Source organism: Prionailurus bengalensis, chromosome C1 (assembly GCF_016509475.1).
Source record: "Prionailurus bengalensis isolate Pbe53 chromosome C1, Fcat_Pben_1.1_paternal_pri, whole genome shotgun sequence".
NCBI classification, from domain to species: domain Eukaryota; kingdom Metazoa; phylum Chordata; class Mammalia; order Carnivora; family Felidae; genus Prionailurus; species Prionailurus bengalensis.
This window is the reverse complement of record NC_057345.1, coordinates 21,511,733-21,536,850: the sequence shown is the minus strand read 5'-3', so window position 1 is coordinate 21,536,850 and position 25,118 is coordinate 21,511,733. Positions and strand designations below refer to the sequence as shown.

Here is a 25,118-nt window from a genome sequence, read left to right as displayed (position 1 = left end):
ACCTAAAAAGTTCCTACACAATAATAGGAAGCAGACCTGTAGTGTAAACTGGTCGAAGCCTAGATACGGGCACTGTCAGTTGTGTTTGTTGGGGGCTTCTCCTATAATCAATCTGCTAGTCCTCTCTTAAAAACAAATCATTATTTGGGGCACCTGGGTGGCTCAGTCAGTTGAGCGTCCGACTTCAGCTCAGGTCATTATCTCACAGTTTGTGGGTCGAGCCCTAAACCTGGCTTTGCACTGACAGCGAGGGCCCGCTTCGGATTTTCTGTATCCCTCTCTCTGCCCCTAACCCCCACCTCTCAAAAATAAACATTCATTTTTTAATTTTTAAATTTTTTAATGTTTATTTATTTTTGAGAGACAGAGAGAGAGACAAAGTGTGAGCGGAGGAGGTACAGAGAGAGAGGGAGACACAGAATCCAAAGCAGGCTCCAGGCTCTGAGCCGTCAGCACGGAGCCCAATGCCGGGCTCAAACCCACGGACCGTGACATCATGACCTGAGCCGAAGTTGGATGCTCAAGCGACTGAGCCACCCAGGCGCCCCCAAAATAAACAAACATTTAAAAAATTAAATCACTATTTCACTCCCCCTTTCAACACTCCAATGGCTTCCCATTGCACAATAAATAAAACCTCATGTCCTCACCATAGCCTACAAAGTCCTGCCTGAGCTGAGCCCTGCTTGCCTCTCCCAACTCTACCCGCCACTCTATCACTTATTAAATTCCAGCCACCTTGGCCATCTTGGTCCTTGAATAAGCTTCCTTAGCTCAGAGCTTTTGGTCACCCAGCTAGTTAAATCTGATATTCTCTCTTACACTTTTGTGTACTTTCTGATGGTCTGTTTCCCACTGCAGATTGTAAACTCTCAGAACAAGGATATTTATTATCTGTCGTATCTACTAGCATATATACCCAGGACCTAGCAAAAAGCTTGGCACACAACGAGCACTGTTTGCTGAATGAGTGAATGTACATTTAAACTGGTCTTAAAAAGATGGAGTGGGAGGGAAAAAAGTGTGCCAGATCCTTAGGAGAATGAAGAGAGCTGTAGCAGGGAAATTAGGCTAAGGAAGGCCATTTGAAGCCTAATGGTGAAGGGGCCTTGAATCTAAGAATTTGCATCTGGTGGCAATGCAGGTGATTGGGAGTTTGGTGGGCCAAGGATGAGATGATGTAAAGATGAGGGCACCTGGCTGGCTCAAAGAGCCTGTGACTCTCGATCTAGGGGTTGAGTTTGAGCCCCGTGCTGGATGTAGAGATTAATAAAAAATAAACTTAAAATATAGGTGGGGGACACCTCTTCCTGATTTCTGCAGGCAGTTACTATGGCTCACTTTGGGCTGTCATGGCCCTTTGTATATTCGTTTGTGTCTGCAGGTTCTTCATTTTAGTGTGAACATCACATTGGTTGGGACTGGGTCTTACATGCCTAGCACCTGGCATAAGGTAAAAAATGTTATCCCAAAGTGATGTAAAAACTAAAACCATCAGTTTAATGGTTACACACAGGACAGGATTAGGCTTTAAGTGAGAGTTCAAGTTGAGACTGCACTTATTAGAACCTTACTTAATCTCTCAGGGATTTTATTTTAAAGTTTTTTTTTTTATTTTTTTTTTATTTTTTTTATTTTGAGAGAGAGAGGGAGAGAGAGCAAGCAAGGGGCGGAGAGAGGGAGAGACAATCCCAAGCAGGCTCCATGTTATCAGTAGCGAGGAGCCCCACGTGGGGTCTGTAACTCACCAAACGGAGATCAAAACCAGAGATCAAGAGTCCCACACTTAACTCACTAGGCCACTAGGGCGCCCCTCTCAGGGGTTTTCTTTAAATGATTACGTAATATAGGGGCACCTGGGTGGCTCAGTCGATTGAGCATCTGTCTTGATATTGGTTCAAGTCCTGATTTGGGGGTGGTGGGATCAAGCCCAGCGTCAGGCTTCATGTGGAGTCTGCTTGGGATTCTCTCTCTCCCTCTCTGCCCGTCCCCCATTTCAAAGTGAATAATTTTTTAAAAGATTAAATGATGTATCGGAGTTAAGAGGCTTAGCAAAGTTCCTTGATGACAGTAAGTGCTCAATTAAAACTATTTGCCAATTCATAGGTACAACCCGTCTCTCGTCTCCACGCTCTTGTGCTGCCAATTCCCTTGTTAGAGTTCAACGGGATTATCCACGGGGTGCTTCGGTCCCAAGTGGTATCTCTGTCTAGATAACGACCATAAAGGCAACTAAATCAACTAAAAATGGCGACCTTTAAGACCTCCAAGGGCGTCAATTATCGGCTGTGCTAGCGTATACGATACGCGGAGACTGAAAGAAACAGCAAGAGCAGGGATCGCAACGCCGAGGTAGAAGGCAACGAGTTCGCCCACGCTGCCACCCAACCACAAGCAAGAAAAACCCCAACCGCCGGAGCCGAGAAACAGCCTAGGACCGCGACCACGTGTCAGAGAGCAGTCTGCGCATGCGTAAGCGAGGCGCGCGCCCGCCGGCCGGAAGAGCCGCGCGTTTCCGGGTTGGAGGCGGGGAGCGGTGCCGGAAGTACTCGGGGAGGGCCGAGCAGTCGGACCGGCTGCTGAGACGAACGCTTCACTGGGGCAGTCTCCGCATATCATGGGGAGATAGACGCTGCTGCCTGTGAGTCTTGGGCCCTGGCAGTTGAGGAAGAAGAGCGGGAGGAGGGAGTCAGGACCCAGACCCACAGTGGGTCAGTGTTTGAAGAACTATGTTGTGGAGGATACCGGGTTGTGCGAGGAATCAGGCTGTTGGGACGGGACTAAGGGGCTCCGGGCTCGGAGAAGACGCGGCTGTGGGGACCGGGGCTATAGACGGGACTTAGGGAACCGGGACGAATGTGAGTTCTCCGGCACCTGAGGGAAAGCGATGTAAGGGGAACAGGATTGTGAGGACCCGTACTCTTAAGAGGAGAGGGTCGGAATGGAAAGGGGCGTGAAGACACGGGCTCCTGAAAGGTAAAAGCAGAGCTATGAGGACTTGGGCTCCTAAGAGACAGAAGCGGGACAGTCAAGACCCAGGCTCCTAAGAATTCAGAAACAGATTAGCGAAGACTTAGGTTCTTGAGGGGCAGGAGCGCTCAGAGACCACTTGGGTTTGGAAGGAACGGCAGCGGGCAGTGAAGACGGGCTTCTGTGGGGACGGGATCAGGGCTTGGAGACTCCGAAGTACCTGAAGGAACAGGGCTGTGAGAACCCGAGCTCTCCAAAGCGGAGAGTATAAGGGGCCATGGCTGCAGGGAGATCAGCCTCCAAAGGAAAGGGAGAGTTTGGAAAAGATGTAGTGATCCATTTTTTTCCTCATATTCTCTGAATCCAGAGTGGTAAAGGATGTATTCAGGGGAAGACGACCCTTCCTTCGCGCTGCCTGCTTGGCATTTGGCAGGCTTTTCTTGTGTCAGATACTTTTATCTAGGAAAGCCCACATGCAAGCATCTTCGTTTTCTGCTTCATTCTTACAAAGCTCTGATGTGAAGTTGAAGCCGTTTGAACTCAGTTATATACTTGATAAGTGCTTTAAATACCATTCCACCGAACCCTGATTGAGCACAGATCTCTGCATCTCAAATAAAAGAATGTTGGAGATAGGGGGACAGGATGGCCCAGAAAGATAATCTTTGTAAAACTCCTGTTTTATAGGTAAAGAGGCTGAGGTCCAAAGAAGGCTTAGGATCACATGAAGCAGTGATTGATTCGATCATAATTTTGATATAGTACCCTGCTGTGCCTAGCAAATAGGAGATCTTGGCTAATAATATCCTTGAAAACATGCTTCTAGAATCTTTGCTTTAACGTCAAACTCAAGAAGGAAATTTTTACAAATTTAGTACTTTATTTCAAGTCTTGTGGCTGTATTGACATCAATACAGTGAATGTCACCAGTTAGGGAACCTTTAAAGGAACGCTTCTCCTCCCCCTCCCCCAACCCCAATATAGTAAGCCATTTAGAAAGTTGCAGATAAATAAGTTATATCCTATATTTTTAGTATTAGGATTTATTGGAGATGGCTGCTTTTAGATAAGAATGTCAGGGATACCTGGACCAGTTACTTCCCTTCAATAACATCTTTTACTGAAACCTACACAGATTAATCAGGCACTATCGTAAGCACTTTCTTTTTTTTATATTAATTTTTTTAACGTTTATTTATTTTTGAGACAGAGAGAGAGAGAGACAGAGCATGAACGGGGGAGGGTCAGAGAGAGGGAGACACAGAATCTGAATCAGGCTCCAGGCTCTGAGCTGTCAGCACAGAGCCCGATGCGGGGCTCGAACTCACGGACCGGGAGACCATGACCTGAGCCAAAGTCGGCCGCTTAACCGACTGAGCCACCCACGCGCCCCCCGTAAGCACTTTCAAGTGTTATATTATTTAATTCTCACAACTCCACAAGTTAGATATTGTCAGTCCCATTGTCCAGATAAGGAAATTGGTTCAGAGAGGTTAAGTACCTTGCCTGAAAACACATGGAAATAAGTGGCCCATCCCCAGTCAAACCTTGTATGTGTTTGACTAATTTTGTCTACTTTTCTAAGTGAATTCCTTTCCATATCTCAGTTTGCCCATCAACAAAATAGAAGTAACAGTTAAACAAAACATATTGAATGAAAGCACCTCCTCCTCCTTAAGATTTCTATTAATACCAAGTACTATAACTTGCTAGGGTACTTATATAGTGTAGTATTTGAGAGCTAAATTTCTTTGTTTTTAAATAAGCATAGATATTCAAGATCTAAAAATGGGACCTGATTAGAACTTTTCCTTACAATGGAGAAAGATATATTTAATTTTAAATTTAGGAGGCCACAAAAGACCAATTTGAAGAACAAGGACTTAAATTGGATTAACTTTACAATTAATTGCAACATGAACTAGATGATTAGGGAAATTGGGCTAACTTAGTTGAAACTACTGTTTTTTTTTTTTCCCCAAAGGGTTAGCTTATACTATTTTCAAGTGCCTCTACTATATACAAGTGATCAAAACTTACCCCAAGTTATGAAGTAAAGCATTCCCATGATACCATTTCAAAATACTTGGTTTAATTAATGACAATTTATTCTTGAGTTAACATTCTCATCTACATTTGCAAAAGGTACTTATTTCACTCATATGTAGCTCTAGCATTGAATTATCATAATAGTGTTTCAAAGTACCTGATCAGAAAATCATTGTGTTAGAGAAGATCTGAACATGGAACATGCTACTTTTGATCTAAGGTCTTCATGGAAAGCCCCAAAATAGTTTGGAGACTATACACAACCAGTGTTTATCAGTCTGTATTGTGAAATAGGTGTGCCAGTGGCAGAAGACAAACTGAAATCTGTACTTATGGACTTAATCTAAAATCTTACATTAATTGTTAGAGGTGTAAGGACTTAAGAATTCGGATCCCACTCTTAATTATAGATGTAGAAAATTTGGTCAAAGGGAGCTCCTATAACTCTGTGGCAGAAGTAGTATGATACCCAACCCTCCTGACTTGGGCCTTCCCTGTGCCATAGGACTCCTCATAAGCCTCCTTGTGACCATTTACCACGACCATTTTTTTGCAGTCACTTTTTTTTTTGTATTGTTTTTTAAGTTTTTTTTTTTTCAAAGCTTATTTATTTATTCTGAGAGAAAATCCCATCCCAAGCAGGCTCTGCAGTGTCAGCACAGATCCCAATGTGGGGCAGGAACTCCCAAACCTTGAGACCATGACCCTAGCCAGAATCAAGAGTCTGATGCTTAACTGACTGATCACCCAGGCACCCCACTTTTTTTTTTTTTTAGTATCTGAAGTCATAAAAATGGTTATAGGATACCACCAACACATACTACAATGGTTGAAAACCTTTAGCTTTAATGCACTGATTTTTATAACTAAGATTTAGAAGAGAGGAGCATATATATTATAATATTAGCAAACATGTTTATTTGTACTTTTCATGTGCCAGGCACTCTTCTAAGTGCTTTCTATACATAAATTCAATGTACTGTCACAACAGTCCCATGAGATATATAAAATGTGAATGCATTTTTCACATGAGGAAACTGAAGTATAAAGAGATTGGAATAACTTGCTCAAGGACGTAAAGCTGATTAATAAGTGGCAGAGTTGGTATTTGAACCCAGACATTGCCACCAGAGTCTGTCCCTTGACCACTGTACTGTATTGCCTTTCTGTTAAGCCAAGACCACCTAAACAGAATCAAACTAGTCAAAAAAACTAATGGAAAGAAATGTTCCTCTCAAGTTTTACAGAATGCAATTAATGGATTTTTTTTTTAAGGCTGGGAAATTTGAGCTCATTTAGATACATCTAGAAGCCAATGAGAAAAGAAACAGATAGAAAACCCAGTCATTTAAGTCCTGTACCACAGTGATAGGGCTTGTATGCCATCAGCCTGGTAGTCCCCTTTACTCCACTATTTGGTTTAAATAATTCCTAAACATTTCAGAAGTGAAAGGGTTTTAAAGACAATCTGTTCTTCTATTCCCCTATTCTCTTCACTTAAAAAAATATATATATACATATATGTATATATATTTTGGACTGGTTCAGTCCAAAGAACATGCGACTCTTGATCTCAGGGTTGTAAATTTGAGCCCCAATGTTGGGTGTAGAGATTACTTAAACTATTTTTTAAAACTTTTTTTTAAAGTTTATTTTCTGGGGCGCCTGGATGGCTCAGTCGGTTGAGCTTCCGACTTCGGCTCAGGTCATGATCTCACAGTCTGTGAGTTCCAGCCCCGTGTCGGGCTCTGTGCTCAGAGCCTGGAGCCTGCTTCAGATTCTGTGTCTCCCTCTCTCTCTGCCCCTCCCCCATTCATGCTCTGTCTCTCTCTGTCTCAAAAATAAATAAACATTAAACAAAATTAAAAAAAATAAAGTTTATTTTCAGAGAAGGAGAGAGAGAGAGAACAGGGGAGGAACAGGGAGAGAAAGAACGAATTCCAAGTAGGCTCCACACTGTCAGCTCAGATTCCAGCGTGGGGCTGGAACCCACAAACCGTGAGATCATGACCTGAGCTGAAATCAAAAGTCGGATGCTGTACTGACTGAGCCACCCAGGCACCCCTTGTGAAAACTTTTTTTTTTTTTTTAAGTTTTTTTTAAGTAATCTCTACACTCCAGGTGGGGTCGAACTCACAACCCCAACATCGAGTTTCATGCTCTTCTAACTGAGCCAGCCAGGTGCCCCCCAAAATAAAATATAAAAAAATATCTGTTGGGGTGCCTGGGTGGTGCAGTCTTTTAGTGTCTGACTTGATCGCAGCTCAGGTCTTGATCTCAGGGTCATGAGTTCAAGCTCCGTGTTGGACTCTGTGCTGAGCATGAAGCCTACTTAAAAAAAAAATTGCTAATGAAACAGATGTCTAGAAAAGGCCATGGTCTTATAATTACTACAAGGTGTGACCCCCTCCCCCCATCTCCTAACCCTCTGAAAAATCAGAACCTCATAGTACAATGATAGGGTTGCAACTGGATTTCTGTTTGAGGTACAAGCTGTTAAAAGGAAAAGCAGCTAGGGCTGTTATCCTCAGCCTGTCACCCATAGTTTAAATGTAACTGGTGAGGAGGAGGGAGGATAGACTTGGTATTTAATTGAACTCCCAGCCACACAATCTTGTTTTGATAAAATTATGAAGTAAGTTTTACTGTAGATTACTGGGGCATGGACTCTCTCGACATAATTTCGTAAATCCCGTAGCGTGTGATTTCCACATAGTAGGTGCTAGTAAGGGTTTACTGTTACAATTGTTCTCTCAAACTGTCCCACAATTAATGCCTCTGTTTCTACACAGTAGTACTTCCCTATTTCTTAGCATTCCAAGTAAGTGAGAGTTAGAAATTTGAGTAGCCCAAAGGCAACCATGGTATATTACATAACAGAATTTAGGTTATTTACAGTCACTTCATGGCATTGTGCTTGGTCAGTATCATCCACAATTGGACTTGATGAAAGTTGTCAGTAAACAGGTGATTTGGAAATGGAGTCATTGACCATTTCAGAATGGTTATGATGTTTTGTTTTTAAATTTACGTACAAAAAACCCCACCCTTTTGGGAGTGCAGTTCTGTGAGTTGTGACAATGCACACTTTCATGTAAGCACCATAACACTGCTCCCTAAAAGTTCCACCATCCCCAGAATTTTCTTCGTGCTGCTCCTTTGTAGTCAAACCCTAACCCACTCCAAGCCACTGGCAACCACTAATCTGTTCTCTCCATCCATATAGCTTTGCCTTTTCCAGAGTGTCATATAAATGGAATCATATAGTAAGTAGCCTTTTGTCTTGCCACTTTCACTTAGCATATGCATTTGATTATCCATGTTGTTGCATGTGTCCATAGTTCTTCCTTACTATTGCTGAGTAGTACTCCGTTCTATAGATATATATTTATAGTTTATCCATTTACCAGTTGAAGGACAATCTATTTTTCCAGTTTTGGACAGTTATTAATAACGTTGCTGTAAACATTCACACACCAATTTTTGTGTGAATAGAAGTTTTCATTTCTTTAGTAAATACCTTAGGAGTGGGATTTCTGGGTCATATGATAAATATATACTTCACTTTATAAGAAACTGCAAACTGTTTTCTAAAGAGATTGCACCATTTTACATTCACATAGAAATGTATGATGATTTCAGTTGCTCAACATCCTCTCCAGCACTTGTCTATTTTTAAAATTTTTAAATTATTCTAATAGTATTTAATGGTTATTCATTTCCCTCATTGCATTCCCCAGATGACTAATGATATTGAATATCTTTTCATGTGTTTGTCATCTGCATATCTTCTTAGGCATAGGGTCTGTTCAGATCTTTTGTCCATTTTTTAATTGCATTGTTACTTGTTGAATTTTGAGAGTTCTTTATATAACCTGTATACAAGTTATTTGTCAGATATGTGATTTTTAATATTTTCTCTTCATGTATGACATGTCTTTATTTTCTTTTATGGAGCAGGAGTTTACATTTTGGTGAAGTTAACTTTATCAATTTCTTTCTTTTTTTTTTCACAAAGTTTATTTATTTTGAGAGAGAGAGAGAGAGTAGGGAGAGGCAGAGAAAGAGGGAGAGAGAGAATCCCAAGCAGGCTCCGCACTATTAGTGCAGAGTCCAACGCGGGGCTGGAACTCACAAATCATGAGATCACAACCTGAGCCGAAGTCATACGCTTAAACGACTGAGCCACCAGGCACTCCTCAATTTCTTTCTTTTGTGGATTATGCTTTTGGTGTTACATGTAAGAACTCTGTCCTGACCCAAAGTTATGAAGATTTTTTTTTCCGTATATATTTTCTTCTAAAAGTTTTGTAGTTTTACATTTTTAATTTTAAGTGTATGATCAGTTTTGAGTTTGCTTTTTTATAAGGTATGAGATATAGGTTAAATTCTTTTTTGTTGCTACTGCTGTATATTTTGTTATATTTTAAAAAGTTGTCAGAACTACCTATTTTTTCAGAGGAAACAAACCAAATACTACTTTAATTCTTTTTTTCGTAGGTAGCATATACACATGGTACAGAATTTAGGGTATATGATGAAAAGTAAATCTTCTCCCACCTTGGTCCTATAGGCCACCCAGATACTACTGTTCCCTTCCCTACCAAGATAACTGCTGTTATCAGTTTCTTATTTATCTTTCCAGGAATAATTTATGCATTTACAGTTATATGTCTTTTAATAAATGATAACAAATTATTCTCACTATTCTGTACCTTGGATTTTCAATGAACAGTGTATTTTAGAGGTCCTTTCATGAGTTTTTTCATTTTTTAAAAACAGCTTTATTGAGATGTCATTGACATTATCATACAATTCACCATTATCAGATGTACAGTTCAATGGCTTTTTTATACATTCAGGGTTATGCAACCAACCATCACCATAATCTAATTTCAGATTATTTTGTCCCTTCCTAAAATAAACTCTTTACCATTAGCAGTCAATCCCTATTCTTCTCCCTTACGCTTCAGCCCTGGCAACCACTAATCCACTTTCTTGTCTTGATAGGTGTGTCTGTTCTGGACATTTCATATAAATGGAATGATACAACATGTCTTTTGTGACAGGATTCTTTCTTTTATTTATTTTGTTTAATTTTTAAAAAGTTTTATTTAAGTAATTTCTACACCCAACATGGGGCTCGAACCCATGACCCTGAGATTAAGAGTTACAGCTCTTCCAGCTCAGACCTCGGAGAGTGATCTCCTCTGAGCCCCTCTGGTGTAAAATAAACCTCCTGCCTTCCAAAAAAACAAAAACAAAAACAAAACAAAACAAAAAGGGTTACAGCTCTTCCAATTGAGCCAGCCAGGTACCTCTGGATTCTTTCATTTAGCTTAATATTTTCATGAGTCTTATTCTTTTTCAGTGTATTTCATTGTGGTTATACCCTGATTTATTTAACTGTATCACTTTTGATGGACATTTAGGCTGATATTCCTTGTATGTACAGTATTACTTTTACATAGAAGTTCAACTGTAATATAAATTGCTAACATGGAACAGTGGGGTCAAAACAATATATGTTTTTCTAATTTTGGTAGATACTGCTAAGTAGCCCTGTATAGAGACCTCTAACAAATTTATATTCCCCCCACTCCAACAACAGATGAAATGACTATCCATAAAATTTTCAGAGTACATGTAAAACTTTTTCATCATTGCCAGAGGAGGAATAAATAGTTTTAATCTGTGTTTTTATTATGAATGAGAATAAAGGTAATTTCATTACTTTAAGAACTATTTGAATTCTTGTGCTGTGTTTTTTCGGGGTTTGTTTTGTTTTGTTTTTTGCAATTTTTCTTTTGGGTGGTTGGGTGCCTATTGATGTCTAAGTATTTTTTATATGTAAAAGAAATTAGTTCTTTGTCTTTGATATATATATATTGCATATATTTTTGCTAGTTTGTCTTTTTGTCCTTTATTATGTTTGTTGCCATGCAGACATTTTATTTTTGTTTTTTTTTAATTTTATTTATTTGTCAGACATTTTTATTTTTATGTAATTGAACATGTCAAGTATTTTATGGCTCCTAAGCTTTGGGTCATCTTTATTTCATTTATTTATTTTAAAATGTTTATTTATTTTTCAAAGAGAGAGCAGGTGCAAGCAGGGGAGGGGCAGAGAGAGAGGGTGACAGAGGATCAGAAGCAGGCTCCATGCTGACAGCAGAGAGCCCAATGTGGGAATGGAACTTGTGATCCTGGAGCTCATGACCTGAGCTGATGTCAGACACTTAACTGACTGAGCCACTCAGGCGCCCCCTTTGGGCCATCTTTAGAAGGGCTTTTCATTTACTGCTGAGAATTTTTTTTCCCCAATTTAAAAAATTGAGATAATTGTAGATTTATTTGTAGTTATAAGAAATAATACAGAGTGGAACACCTGGGTGGCTAAGTGGGCTAAGTGTCAGACTTTGGCTCAGGTCATGATCTCTTGGTTTGTGAGTTTCAGCCTTGTGTTGAGCTCTGTGCTGGGATTTTCTTTCTCCCCGTCTCTCTGTCCCTTCCCCACTCTCTCTCTCTCTCTCTCTCTCAAAATAAATAAATAATTTTTTAATTAAAAAAAATAACATACAGAGATCTCTTGTATACTTTGCCTAGTTTTCTCCAGTGGTAACATTTTGCAAAACTGTTGTGCAATATGACAATCAGGATATTGACCCTGATATAATCCACCAGTCTCATTCAGATTTACCCAGTTTTACTTGTATTTGTTGACTTGTATTCATTTGTGGATGTATGTGGATTAAGTCCTATACAATTTAGTCACTTTCATAGGTTCTTTTTTTTTTTTTTTAGTGTTTATTTATTTATTTTGAGAGAGAGAGAGAGAGTAAGCAGGGGAGGGGCAGAGTGACAGAAAATCCCAAGCAGGCTCCACACTGTTAGCAAAGAGCCCATTGTGGGGCTTGAACCCACGAACCACGAGATCATGACCTGAGACAAAAATCAAGAGTTGGTCATTGGTTGGTCATTGGTCACCTCACTGACTGAGTCACCCAGGAGCCCCTAAAGGTTCTTTTATCTGTCATCACAGTCAAGACACTGAATGATTCCATCACAAAGGTCCCTCATATTGCCCTTTTGTAACCACATCTGCTTCCCTGCCACTCAGTGCCTAACAACCTCACGAATCTCTTTCCTGTTCCTAAAATTTTGTCATTTCAAAGATGTTATATAAATACATTTTTGTATTGTCTTTTGCTCAACGTAATTCTCTGGAGGTTCATGTAAGTCGTGTGTATCAAGTTTTTTTCTTTTTATTGATAAGTAATTTTCCATGATCTGGATATACCAGTTTGTTTAACCATTCACTTCTTGAGAGACACCTGAGCTGATTGCAGTTTTTGACTATTACAAATAAGGCTACTATGAATATTCATGTAAAGGTTTTGGTGTGAACATAAGTTCTCATTTCTCTAGGATAAATGCCTAGGACTTCAATTGTTGGGTCGGGTCGTGTAATAGTTGCATATTAAGAGTTTTTTGTTTTTTTTTTTCTGAGCCGACTTTATTGAGGTATAATTTGTGTACAATAAAATGCACATTGTAAGTATTTAGTTTGATGGGTTTTCAGAAATGTATGCAACTGTGTAAGCATCACCCCCCTCAAGATATAGAGCATTTATATCTACCTCACAAACTTCCCCCATATCCCTGTTCAGTCTCTGCCCCATCTATTTATTGCTAGAGTTTAGTTTTTAGATCATTAGAGATTAGAATTTCATATAAACGGAATCAGGGGTGCCTGGGTGGTGCAGTCAGTTAAACGTTGGACTCTCTTGATTTTGGCTCAGATCATAATCTCATGGTTCATGGAATTGAGCCCCAAGTTGAGAGATTCTCTCTCCTCCCATTCTCTCTGCAGCCCCCCTCAAAATGAATAAACTTTAAAAATGAAATACAAATACGGGGTGCCTGGGTGGCTCAGTCAATTGAGCGTCCGACTTCAGCTCAGGTCATGATCTCACAGTTCGTGAGTGCTAGCTAGCCCTGTGTTGGGCTCTGTGCTGACAGCTCAGAGCCTGGAGCCTGCTTCAGATTCTGTGTCTCCCTCTCTGTCTGCTCCTCCCCCTCTCATGCTCTGTTTCTCTCTCCTTCAAAAATAAAAATATAAAAAAAAATTTTTTAATGAAATACAAATTTAAAAATTAAATAAATGGAATCATAGAGTATTTCTTTTGAGACTGGATTTTTTTTTTTGCTTAAATATTTTTTGAGATTCATCCCTGTTGTTTTGTGTATTAATGGTTTGTTCTTTTTTCTTTTTAGAGTAGGCTCGACACCCAATGTAGGACTTGAACTCCGACCCTGAGATTAAGAGTCACATGCTCTACCTGCTGAGCCAGCCAGGCACCCCCTCCCCCCTTTTTTTTTTTCTAATTTTTTTTTACTTTATTTTTTTAAATGATTATTTATTTTGAGAGAGAAAGACACACACATACTCACACATACACACGTGCATGCACAAGAGCAGGAGAGGGGTACAGAGAGAGGGATTGAAAGAATCCCAAGCAAGCTTTGCAACGTCAACACAGACCCCATCTCAAGGCTTCATCTCATGAACCATGAGATCATGACCTGAGCTGAGATATAGAGTCGGATGCTTACCTGACTGAGCCACCCAGGCACCCCTAGTTTTTTAATAAACTGTTTCTTAGAACAGTTTTAGGGGCACCTGGCTGGCTCAGTGGGGTAAGCATCCGACTTTGGCTCAGGTCATAATCTCGTGGTTCATGAGTTTGAGCCCTCGTCGGGCTCTGTGCTGACAGCTCAGAGCCTGGAACCTGCTTCGGATCCTGTGTCTCCTTTTTTCTCTGTGCTCCTCCCCCACTTGTGCTCTGTCTCTCAAAAATGAATAAACGTTAAGAAAAAATTTAGAACAGTTGAGATTTACAGAAAAATTGGGAAGGTAATAGGGTTTCCATACACCCAGTTTCTCCATAGCAATATCTTACATTAGTATGGTGCATTTGTTAAAACTAATGAGCCAATATTAATACAGTATTATTAACTGAAGTCCATCATTTATTCAGATCTTAGTTTTTCCATTTGTCTTCATGTCTCTTTAGGCTTCTCTGTGACAGTATATCCTTAGATTTTTTAAGAAACTGCAAACTGTTTTAGAGTGGCTGTACTGTTTACATTCCCACTTGCAATGTGCTAGTGATCCATTTTCTCTGCATCCTTGTCAGTATTTGGTGCTATCACTATTTTTTATTTTAGGCATACTTCTAGGTGTGTAGTTTCATCTTACTGCAGTTTTAATTTGCCTTTAATGACTAATGACGTTGAATACCTTTTCTTGTGCTTCGTTTGCCATCTGTATGACTTTGGTGAAATATCTGGTCAGATCTTCTGTGCATTTTGTAATTGAATTAGTTAAAAAAAAAAAGACGTGTTGAGTTTTGAGAATTCTTTATACTTTATAGATACTAGTCTTTTGTTGGATATGTAGTTTGTAAATACTTTCTCCTCGTCTGTAGCTCGTCTTTTCATCCTTTCTACATAGGCTTTCACATAGGAAACATTTTTAATTTGATGAAGGCCAATTTATCAATATTTCCTTTTATTGATTGCATTTAGTGTCAAGTCTAAGAACTCTTGTCTAGCTAGAGCCCAAAGATTTTCTCTTGTTTTTTCTAAAAGTATTATAGTTGTACATTTGATATTATTAAAGTATATGATCCATTTTGGGTTAGTTTTTTTTAATAAAGTGAGAGGGTTATATTTCTGAATATTTTTTAAATCTCCTATATTCTAGTATTTTATATTTAACATTTAAGATAATTCATTTTATATTTAAGATTTAAATATTTGATCCATCTGCAATAAAAGAGTGTATGAAGGGAGGAATATATATATACCCCCCTCATTCCAGATGGGTCAAATATTTAAATTTTAAACATGAAACCAGATGTTTTCCAGATGTACTCATATACCACCATGTATTCAATAATCTATCTTTTCCTTATTGATATATGCTATGAACATGAGAATATAGGTTTGTGTGGGAACACAAGTTTTTATTTTTCTGGGATAAATGCCTAAGAGTGCAATCCTTTATTTATTTGGGTGGGGGTTGGGTGATTTGGTTTCCTGTCCTTAATAGTGGTATAATTTGTATATACAATAAAATGCACAGATCTTAAATATTCAGTGTGATGACTTTGACATTGTGTAAATCCATGTAATCATCACCCATCCAAATATGGTGTTTTAAATCCAACCAAATAAAGGAATAGTCTAGGAAACTATGGGCAGTGTCAGTCTGGTAATGAGTGGTTATCATCTGCTTTGTTTTGTTTTGTTTTGTTTTGTTTTAATGGAAGAAATAGCTCACTTAACAGAATTATTGAAAATGCAGAAGTAATGTTTGCTTCTCAACAAAACAATACAGTAAATTGCAGTCTAGTTTATTAGGGAGAAACTTTGATGTTTCTTATATTGTATGGATTCCCCTTATTTCATTAAAACAACTTATTTCATTAATAGTCATTGGAGCTATTCCTTAATGTTAATTCCAAACTTGACATATGATTATTCATATTTGGTGCTGTGTAGATTGTGTTCTTGTCTACAGGTCTTATTATAGAAATTCCCATTATGCAGAAATCTCTATTACAAAAAAAGTCTTCTACTTATTTTGAGCAATAGCCAGTACTCTTTGGGAAGTCCCTTGAAGGTTATGGGAATGTTATTTGAAGGGTATAATATGTTCAGTGTGGTGAACATACTGATAATCTGTAATAAGTCTCTTTCATAAAACTTGCTGTGGGTAAATAGTTTGTTTTTATAACATTACAGAACAACTATTAACCACATTCTCAGTCTTTCCCTCTCCTGATTCTCCATTTGTGGGTAAGGGAGAAGGAGGCATGGACTGCATACGGTTAAAAAACAAACAAGTGATCTTGATGCTCTGCTGTCCCCCTCAGCTGACTCTTGGCCAAGTTTCTCTTGGTCATTTAACCAGTGCATAGTTAGTTGCTTTTCTTAAGGGTAAACCAGGAAAGGTGATTTCTCGTGTTAGAAAGTTAGACAGTTTGTTGGGGAGGAACTCAGCAACTGGGGCAAGAGTTCACACGTATAGATGCTCATTTAGGTTGCTAAGCTTCACCACGTTCTGATAACCACTGCCATGATTCCTGCAAGTTCAAGTTTCACAATTTGGCCAATGAAGTTTCCATATGCTGCTAGTTTATCCCTAACGCTAGGACATCCGTTTCATTAGAAGAGAATTTATATTACTATAATCTTCATTAATTTTAAAAGCTGCGTATGAAAGAGATGGAGATATTTCTCTTGGTAATGAGTAAGAATAAGGAGACAGGAATATGGATGCGTTTCTCCACATCCAGTTTGCTTGGATTCTGGCCCGTGAAGATGTGCCAGCCATGCAACTGAAATGGTTCTGTGGCAAGAGTGGTGCTTGATGCCAGTTGTTCATTTACAGGTAGCTTTTGAAAATGGCTGCCTCTCAGTTCACCGGGCTCACAGCTGTTGCTGATGTAATTAAAGATCTAGACACTCAGATAGCTGTAAGTAAGCTCGTTGAGGCCGCTGTTGACGGAATTTGGTAAATGTGCTTCTGATCTTGATGACACCAAAGCTGCTGTCCACAGAGTCTACCTCATGGCTTTAAAATTTAGGAGTCTTGGCTACTCCAGGCTAGGGACTCTGCATGTACTTAAAGATTGCTAACACTCAGAGAAAATTTGCTCTTGATGACAAAGAACAGCTTACTTTTAACAGTTGCTAAAAATCGTGTTGATTAGACATAGCCCTGACATAGATTTAAGCATGTTTTGAAGTGCCAAAATGAACTAATCTGTTTTCTGAAGTTTTGTGACTGGTTTTAAGTATGTGATTGTGCCATGATTTATTTGAATTTAACATTATTTGCTGTTGAAAAATAACACATTTAGTACTTAACCAAGTATTCTATTTTTACGAAGTCTTCAAAAATGTCTTACTCATTCTAGTTTATTTTTGTACATAAGATTTCTCATTTCATTTACTTATTTAATTTTGTGGACTATTTCATTTAGATTTTAGAGAAAAGATAGTTTCTAAATATGAGGTGAGAGCAATGAACATTCCTCATTCCGTCCATTTTTAATGCGCAGGTATCACATGGTCACTATCCCAGAAATCCTAAAGACCCTTCAAGTCCAAGAGACTTTATATAAGTTTACTTTCAAAACTTACCCTTTATTAAAGATGTTTCTGGAGTTAATTCTCTTGTTTTCCTTCTACAGTTGATTGGCCTTGGTCCTCACAGCTCCAAAAAGAAACAGGATCTTGATAAGCTCTATGAGCTGAAGTCCAAAGCTCGGCAGATTATGAACCAGTTTGGCCCCTCAGCCCTAATCAACCTCTCCAATTTCTCATCCATAAAACCGGAACCAGCCAGCACTCCTCCACAAGGCTCCATGGCCAATAGCACTACAGTGGTAAAGATACCAGGCACTCCTGGGACTGGAGGGCGTCTCAGCCCTGAAAATAATCAGGTATCGTTTCTTATTTTTGGTTCTTTATAGGTACCTCTTATCTGTTATTTGAACCAGTAATGCTTTGGGAGATGTCTGTCTATCTCAGATGCTGCTTCTTCCTTTTAGCTGGAAAAGATCTTTTCCCTCCTTTGGACTTCTTTATTTTTTTTATTTTCTAATTTTGTTGTTGTTGTTTATTTATTGTTGAGAGAGAGAGTGTGTGAGCAGGGAAGGGGCAGAGAGAGAGAGAGGGAGACACAGAATGTGAAGCAGGCTCCAGGCTCTGAACTGTCAGCACAGAGCCCGACATGGGACTCAAACTCACAAGCTGTGAGATCATGACCTGAGCCGAAGTCGGACGCTTAACCCACTGAGCCACCCAGTCGCCCTATTTTTTTTAAATAGGTTTCTTGGGGGGCGCCTGGGTATCTCAGTGGGTTGAGCGTACAAATTTGGCTCAGGTCGTGATCTTGCCATTCATCAGAGCCCTGCATCGGGATAGCTGCTGTCAGCACAGAGCCCGCTTTGGATCCTCTGTCTCCCTCTCTGTCTGTGCCTCCCTTGCTCACACACTCTCTCTGAAAAATAAAATTTAAATTTAAAAGAAATTTAAAGAGTTTTACTATTTATTTATTTATTTATTTATTTATTTATTTATTTATCTTTAGTTTATTTTGAGAGAGAGTGAGAGAGCAGAGGAGGGGCAGAGAGAGAGAGCAAGAATCCCAAACAGGCTTAGGCTTGAACTCACGAACCGTGAGATCATGACCTGAGCCAAAACCAAGAGTCAGACACTTAACCATCTGAGCCACCCAGACGCCCCTGTCCTTTGGACTTCTGAAGTTCTTTATGAAATTATCATGTACAATGTTTATCAGTGTTTATAGTGTTTATGTGTGTGATGTATATTTACATACATCCATATACACACACTAACACAACATGTTGCCTATGATAGCTTTTTATATTTTTATGTATAAATATATATATGCTTTATAATTGGTAAATAAAATAGTTAAATAAAATAACTAATGCATTCATTATTCATTATTCCTGTAATTAAGTACCATTGCCTCCAGTCTTTTCTCCTTCTAGTTCATTCAGCTGCTGCCATTAATTTTCTGCAGTACTTCTAAAATCTGCCCCCTACTTTCTGCCCATGATTCTGATTCTGCTCTGCAGACCCACAAGAGATAAGAAATAAGTATTATCTCTTAACTTGAACCTTGTAGGCTGGAATAGGAGGGAGAGACATTTCAAGAAAATAGGGGGAGGGACCAGTAAAGGTGAATGGGGAAGGTTGGGCAGATAGTTGGGAAGCCAGCTTGTGTTGAATGTGTAGTCTGTTGGAGAAGAGCAGGAGGTAAGACAGTTTAGGCTGGATTATGGCAGAATAAACTGAGCATATACTAGTCAGTTTCCTTTGGAACTTTTAGTCATTAGACAATCTTTGCAAATATTTAATAGAAGAGTAAGTAACATAATAAAAGTAGTATATCATAGGAGGATTAACTTGGTAGTAAGTGGATAAGAAAGGTAGGAAAGGGGGCAGACTGAGAGGAAGACCAGGTCTAAGACTTCTGTAGTAAATCAAGATGTGCAGTAAAGGCTTGATGTAGTGGTAATGTTAGAATGGAGAATGGATAGATCTGAGAAATCATGAACAAATATGTATTTTAAAAATTGGTTTCTTTTTTCTTTATTTCCAAGATTATATATGCTTATCACAGAAACTTTAGAAATACAAGAATAAATAGCCCATAATTTTACCATCACCCCAAAATAACTATGGTTAACATTTTTTTTTTAATATGAAGTTTATTGTCATATTGGTTTCCATACAACACCCAGTGCTCATCCAACAGGTGCCCTCCTCGATGCCCATCACCCACTTTCCCCTCCCTCCCACTTCCCATCAACCCTCAGTTTATTCTCAGTTTATGGTTAGCATTTTAATGTATGTCTTTTGATTATTGTTTAATGGTATATATATGTAACATGACATTTCCTCTCTGAAAAAGGGATCACAGTTGTACGCACTTATACAAATATTATATGGAGATGAACACATGGTCCCTGCCCTCAGGGAGCTTTCAGCCTACTAAGTCTGAAACAGGCAAGTTTATGGGGTGCCTGGGTGGCTCAGTCAGTTGAGCAGCCGACTTCGGCTCAGGTCATGATCTTGGGGTCCATGAGTTTGAGCCCCATGTTGGGCTCTGTGCTGACAGCTCAGAACCTGGGCCTGCTTTGGATTCTGTGTCTCCCTCTCTCTCTCTGCCCCTTCCCTGCTCACATTCTGTCTCTGTCAAAAATAAATAAACATTAAAAAAAAAAGAAAGAAAGAAATAGGCAAGTTTACAACTACATACAATGATAGAAGGGTGCACAGAGTCTAGTAGAGGCCAAAGGAGGAAGTGGTTCCTTTTACCTGGGTGGGCTAGGAAAAGCAGAAAGAAGGCACCATAGACTGAGCAGATAGGAAGAAGGGTAGAAGAGCACGTCCAAAAGCAACAGAGGCACATACAAGTTGTGATGGTCAGAAAATTGCGAATTATTTAATGTAGAGGGAAGGTAAGGCATAGTGAGAAAGAGATGAAGCAGAAATAAACTGACAGATGTTGGCCTCTCGGCCACACTGCTCTTGTGGCCTTTCCCTGGGCTACTTCTGTCTTGAGAGTACAGTTTTGTAGAATACAAGTCTTGTAGGCCAGACTGCTGACTTTTGGAAAGTAGAAACTAAACCCAACACAGTGACAGCCTTTCTTCATTACAGGGTAATAAGGGGTTTTTCTCCCTTAATACTTACTGAAAAAATCTTCTCCCAATTAACTTTAGGTATTGACCAAGAAGAAATTACAAGACTTAGTCAGAGAAGTGGATCCTAATGAGCAATTGGATGAAGATGTGGAGGAGGTAAGGTGGGGTTGGGAACCCCAGAATCTGTGTCCCTGAGAGCTAATACAGAATATTGGCTCTTTAGAGGCAGACAAATCTGAATTTGAATGTTGGCTCTGCCACTTACCAGTTCTGTAGCTGTGGACAAGTCACGTACGCTTTTTGACTCAGTTTCCTCTTGTGTTGGCAGGGTATGGTATTATTTACCCACAGGGTTATTGTGAGGGTTCCCTGGAATAACTTGTACAAATCACTTAGGAGAATGCCTAGCACTTTCTACCTAGCAGCTGCTGCTGCTTTTGCTTGGTGAAAAAGGCTTCGTTTGTTGTTCACAGGCAATCACTTTCAACAGTTTTAGTTGTTTCTATAATATTCCTCCATATTTTTAAGTAATATACTGAAACAGATAATCTTTGATTTCTGTCTGTTGACAGAATTTTGTTAAACCACTCACATCCATACATGCTTCCCTTTCCCTCATTTTTCCAATATAGTTTTGTCACAACTTTTAGATAACTCAGAAATCAGTATTTACATTATTCTGACCAAGTAAATATTGTTCACCATTGAACCAAGTCCTGTTTTGTACTACTTACAAAGTTGATAATTGACTCATTTTTATTTAGGTTTTTTTTGTGCCTTTTTTATTCGACTTCTGCTATCACCTCTGGTGTACACTTTATCAACATTGTTTTCCAAATGGAAAAATAATCTGCAGATTTTAGTCTCTCCCCCGCCCGCTTTCCTGACTCGGAGATTTCACTCCCAGAATCCTCCATCGTCTTCTGGTCTGATTAATTTTAGGTCACTTGAACAAACCTCTCCTGGGTCTTACTTTTGCTCTTTTTTTTTTTTCTCTTTGGATCTCTTGTTTCCTAGATCCTATATCCTCTTCTTACTTTATTCCCTCTTTTTGTTAGAGCACATTTTTATTACTGTCTAAGAAGGATAGATGAGAAGTAAATGTCTGAAAATATCTACATTCTAACTTCACACTTAACTTTTGGTTTGAAAGAGTTTAGAATTTGATTATGGAAATCATTTTTTCCTTTCAGTTGTAAAGGCATTGCTCCATTGTCTTTGAAAATCTATTAAGAAATCTTATGCAGGGTGCTTCATGCAACTCTTGATCTCAGGGTCGTGAGTTCAAGCCCCATGTTCGGCATGGAGCCTACTTGAGAAAAAAAAAGAAAAACAGAAAGGTCTTATGCTATTCTGATCCCAATTTTGGTTTTTTAGAGTCTTTTTTCTTCCCCCCCCCCCCCTTTTTTAAAATATTTTCTTTTTTAAGTAATCTCTATACCCAACCTGAGGCTTGAACTCAACCCTGAGATCAAGAGTTGCATGCTCTACCAACTGAGCCAGCCAGGTGCCCCTAGAGTGTTACTTTTTTTCTATTCTGAATTTTCATATGAGCTTTAGTGCTATCTTTTTTCATTTGTTGTGCTGGGTTCCTGGAACCTTCTTTTATTTTAGGGACTTGAGTGCCTCAATTCTGGGATGATTTTGTATATTTTGGGGTTTGGAGTTTTTTGTTATTTGTTTTGCCTTTGCTGAAGAGTATGTAATGACAAGGAAAGGAAATACAAATTATAAAAAAAAAAGTATAATTCCATTTTTATTTTTTTATTTTTTATTTATTTTTTATTTTTTTAAATTTTTAACGTTTATTTTTGAGACAGAGAGAGACAGAGCATGAACGGGGGAGGGTCAGAGAGAGAGGGAGACACAGAATATGAAACAGGCCCCAGGCTCTGAGCTGTCAGCACAGAGCCTGACGCGGGGCTCGAACTCACAGACTGTGAGATCATGACCCAAGCTGAGGTCGGACACTCAACTGACTGAGCCACCCAGGCGCCCCATCCATTTTTATTTTTTTTAACCAGAGGGAAAAATACTTGCTCTCTTTGTGTGGGGAGGATGGGGGAGTGGTTGAGGGGGTAGCAGCTTTATTGAGATATAATTCATATACCATAAAATTCACTCATTTGAAATCTACAGTTCAGTGGTTGTTAGTCTCTTCACAGAATTATACAACTCTCAACACTGTCATTTTTAGAACATTTTCATCACCCCTAAAAGAAACGCCTACCTATTAGTCACTCCCATTTTTTTCCAACCCCCACAGCCCTTAAGCAACTAACTAATCTACTTTCTGTCTTTATAGATTTGCCTGTTCTGGACATTTCAGATAAATGGGGTCATATAATATGTGGTGTCTGTGACTGGCTTATTTCACTTAGTGTAATGTTTTTAAAGTTCATTAAAGTTCTGTAACAGATATGAGTACCTCTTTTCTTTTTAGGGCAGAATACTATTCTGTTGTATGGACATACCATTGTTTATCCATTCATCAGTTGATGGGTTGTATCCACTTTTTGGTTATTATGAATGTTGCATGAACATTCATGTGCAAATTTTGTTTTTTTCCTTTTTTTTAAACTCGTGCATAAGTTTTATGTGGAAATATGTTTTCATTTTTCTTGATAATATACTTAGGAGTGAAGTTGCAGAGTCATGTGGTAATTGTTTTTCCAAAGTGCTACATACACCCTTTAACATTCATACCAGCAGTGTGTGAGACTTCCATTTTCTTATATTAATTTTTTGATAATTTCTTCTCTGTTTTTGCTCTTTCATTCTGTAATGACAATTGGTTGGATATTGAATCTTCTGCATTGGTCCTCTTAGGGTTTTTTGTCTTTGATTTCCTATTTTTCATTTCTTTATAATTCTAAGTTCCACTTGCTAGGGAGATTTTTCTTAGTTTATCTTCTAAACTTTGTAAGTTTTATGGTTTTTTGCTATAAAAATTAGAATTCTCATGAGGTTTTCTTGTTGTTTGTTTGTTTGTTTCTTAAAAATTTTATTTGGGGGCACCTGAGTGGCTCAGTTGGTTAAGCATCCAACTTCAGTTCAGGTCATGGTCTCGCGGTTCATGAGTTCAAGCCCCAAGTCGGGCTCTGTGCTGACATCTTGGAGCCCGGAGCCTGCTTTGGATTCTGTGTCTCCCTTTCTCTCCGTCCCTCCCCAACTTGTGCGTGCTCTCTCTCTCTCTCAAAAATAAAATTTAAAAAAAAAAAAAAAAGGAAAGATTTTATTTTGTAAGTAATCTCTACACCCAAGGTGGGGCTTGCAGAATCCTGACATCAAGAGTCATAGTCTTCCACCAGCTGAGCCAGCCAGGCACTTCTAATTGGTCCTTTTTTTCCCCAAGCCACTCTGTTCTTATTTTATGGTTGTAATATCTTCTCTTACCTTTCTTTCCAAGGAATTCCATTTTTTGACATTTTCTTCTTTTCCCTGCATTGTCTTAGTGTCCCCTGGGCCCTTTTTTTCTCCTTGGTTTGCTTATTTTCTTTTTAGTATTGGAGATTTCCTTCACATATTTGGTGTTCTTGACGATCTGTTCTTAAAGACTGAGCCACTAAAAAGCTGATGTGAAGCAGAATTTACTGATTGGCTTCATCTAGTAACGTACTGTTAATGTTTAGCAACGAATTTGGTGGAGGAAAAGGCCCTAATTTTTAGCGTTTCCTAATTTCTGTGGTGTAAATATTCCCAATATACCCTATTTTAAGCTATCAACATGTTGCTGAATGCAAGATTGTGAAGAAATGCATGTAATTAATTGACTTTTATGAGCTCCTCTCAGCTGGCTTTAGCAAACCACTGGCTTCACTCCAGAATAATTTGTCCACAAGTCAGCCTTCTTATTGGAGGATCTCTACATCTCAGCATCTGTAAGTCTATTCTCTGGAGTCATTTGGTATCTCCAGAAAAGAATTCTCCAGGCTCCTATCTGGAGGATTTATCTCTAGCTTCTGACATCCTGAAAGCAAGGCAAGAGAAAGAGGCTGTATCTCTCCCCTGCCATCACTGTGTCTGATGTATTCTAATCCAGAGCCATGGCTATTCAGTGTTCTAGGGAATAAACCTGCTGAGTTCTGGTATGTGTGGGGAGGAGTCACTTGGCTGCTTTTGGAGTGTGGAGGGAATGGGGACTAGTCTGTATATAGACTTGTAATACTTTCTCAGATTTTAGTTCCGTGCCTCAGCCCAATCTTTTATGTATATAGCACTTCCAGAAGCTGGATCTTTTGGGGGCTGCAAGGGGCAAATCAGTTTAATTCTCATTGGTGTCCCCTTTATGGGCACTTATGTTGTACATTCCATCTGCAGGTCAGATCCCACTTTTCCTCTGTTATCTCCTTGGCAAAAGTTTACTTTAAAAGTTTGTTGGAGGGGTGCCCGAGTGGCTCAGTTGATTAAGCATCTGACTTTGTCTCAGGTCATGATCTTGTGGTTTGTAAATTCAAGCCCCACATTGGGCTGTCTGCTGTTAGCACAGAGCCTGCTTCAGATCCTTTGTTCCCCTCCCTCTCTGCCCTCCCTCGCTCATGCACTCTCTCTCTCTCAAAAAATAAACAAATAAAAGTTTATTGGAATCTCATGTCTATTAAATTTTTCTCTCCTGTTGTCTTTGTGGATTTATATGTCTTTTTTCCCTTTATTGTTATTTTAGTGGATTTAGGGAAGGAGAGGAGGTCATTTTTGGATTTGATTTGCCATGTTTAATCAGAAATCTCTCTGTTAGGAGGTGCCTGGCTGGCTCATTTAGTAGAGTATTTGACTCTTGGTCTCAGGGTGGTGAGTTCAAAGCCCCATGTTGGGCGTAAAGCTTACTTTAAAAAAAAGAGAGAG

At 39.1% G+C, this 25,118-nt stretch overlaps 1 protein-coding gene across 2 annotated transcripts in view; it reads left to right on the top strand.

Moving 5' to 3' along the window:
• The first annotated feature begins 2,517 nt into the window (after positions 1-2,517).
• The window catches only part of TAF12 (TATA-box binding protein associated factor 12), a 31,565-nt gene continuing 8,964 nt past the window's right edge, over positions 2,518-25,118 (top strand). Inside the window, exons 1-4 of one of the 2 annotated variants that reach the window (XM_043574250.1) lie at positions 2,538-2,641; positions 16,481-16,565; positions 17,286-17,537; positions 20,355-20,432. In XM_043574250.1, the coding sequence (XP_043430185.1) occupies positions 16,494-16,565; positions 17,286-17,537; positions 20,355-20,432 (402 nt within the window). In that variant the 5' untranslated portion in view covers positions 2,538-2,641; positions 16,481-16,493. Of the gene's footprint in view, positions 2,642-16,480; positions 16,566-17,285; positions 17,538-20,354; positions 20,433-25,118 lie in introns of both variants that reach the window. The other variant, XM_043574251.1, reaches the window with a different exon arrangement.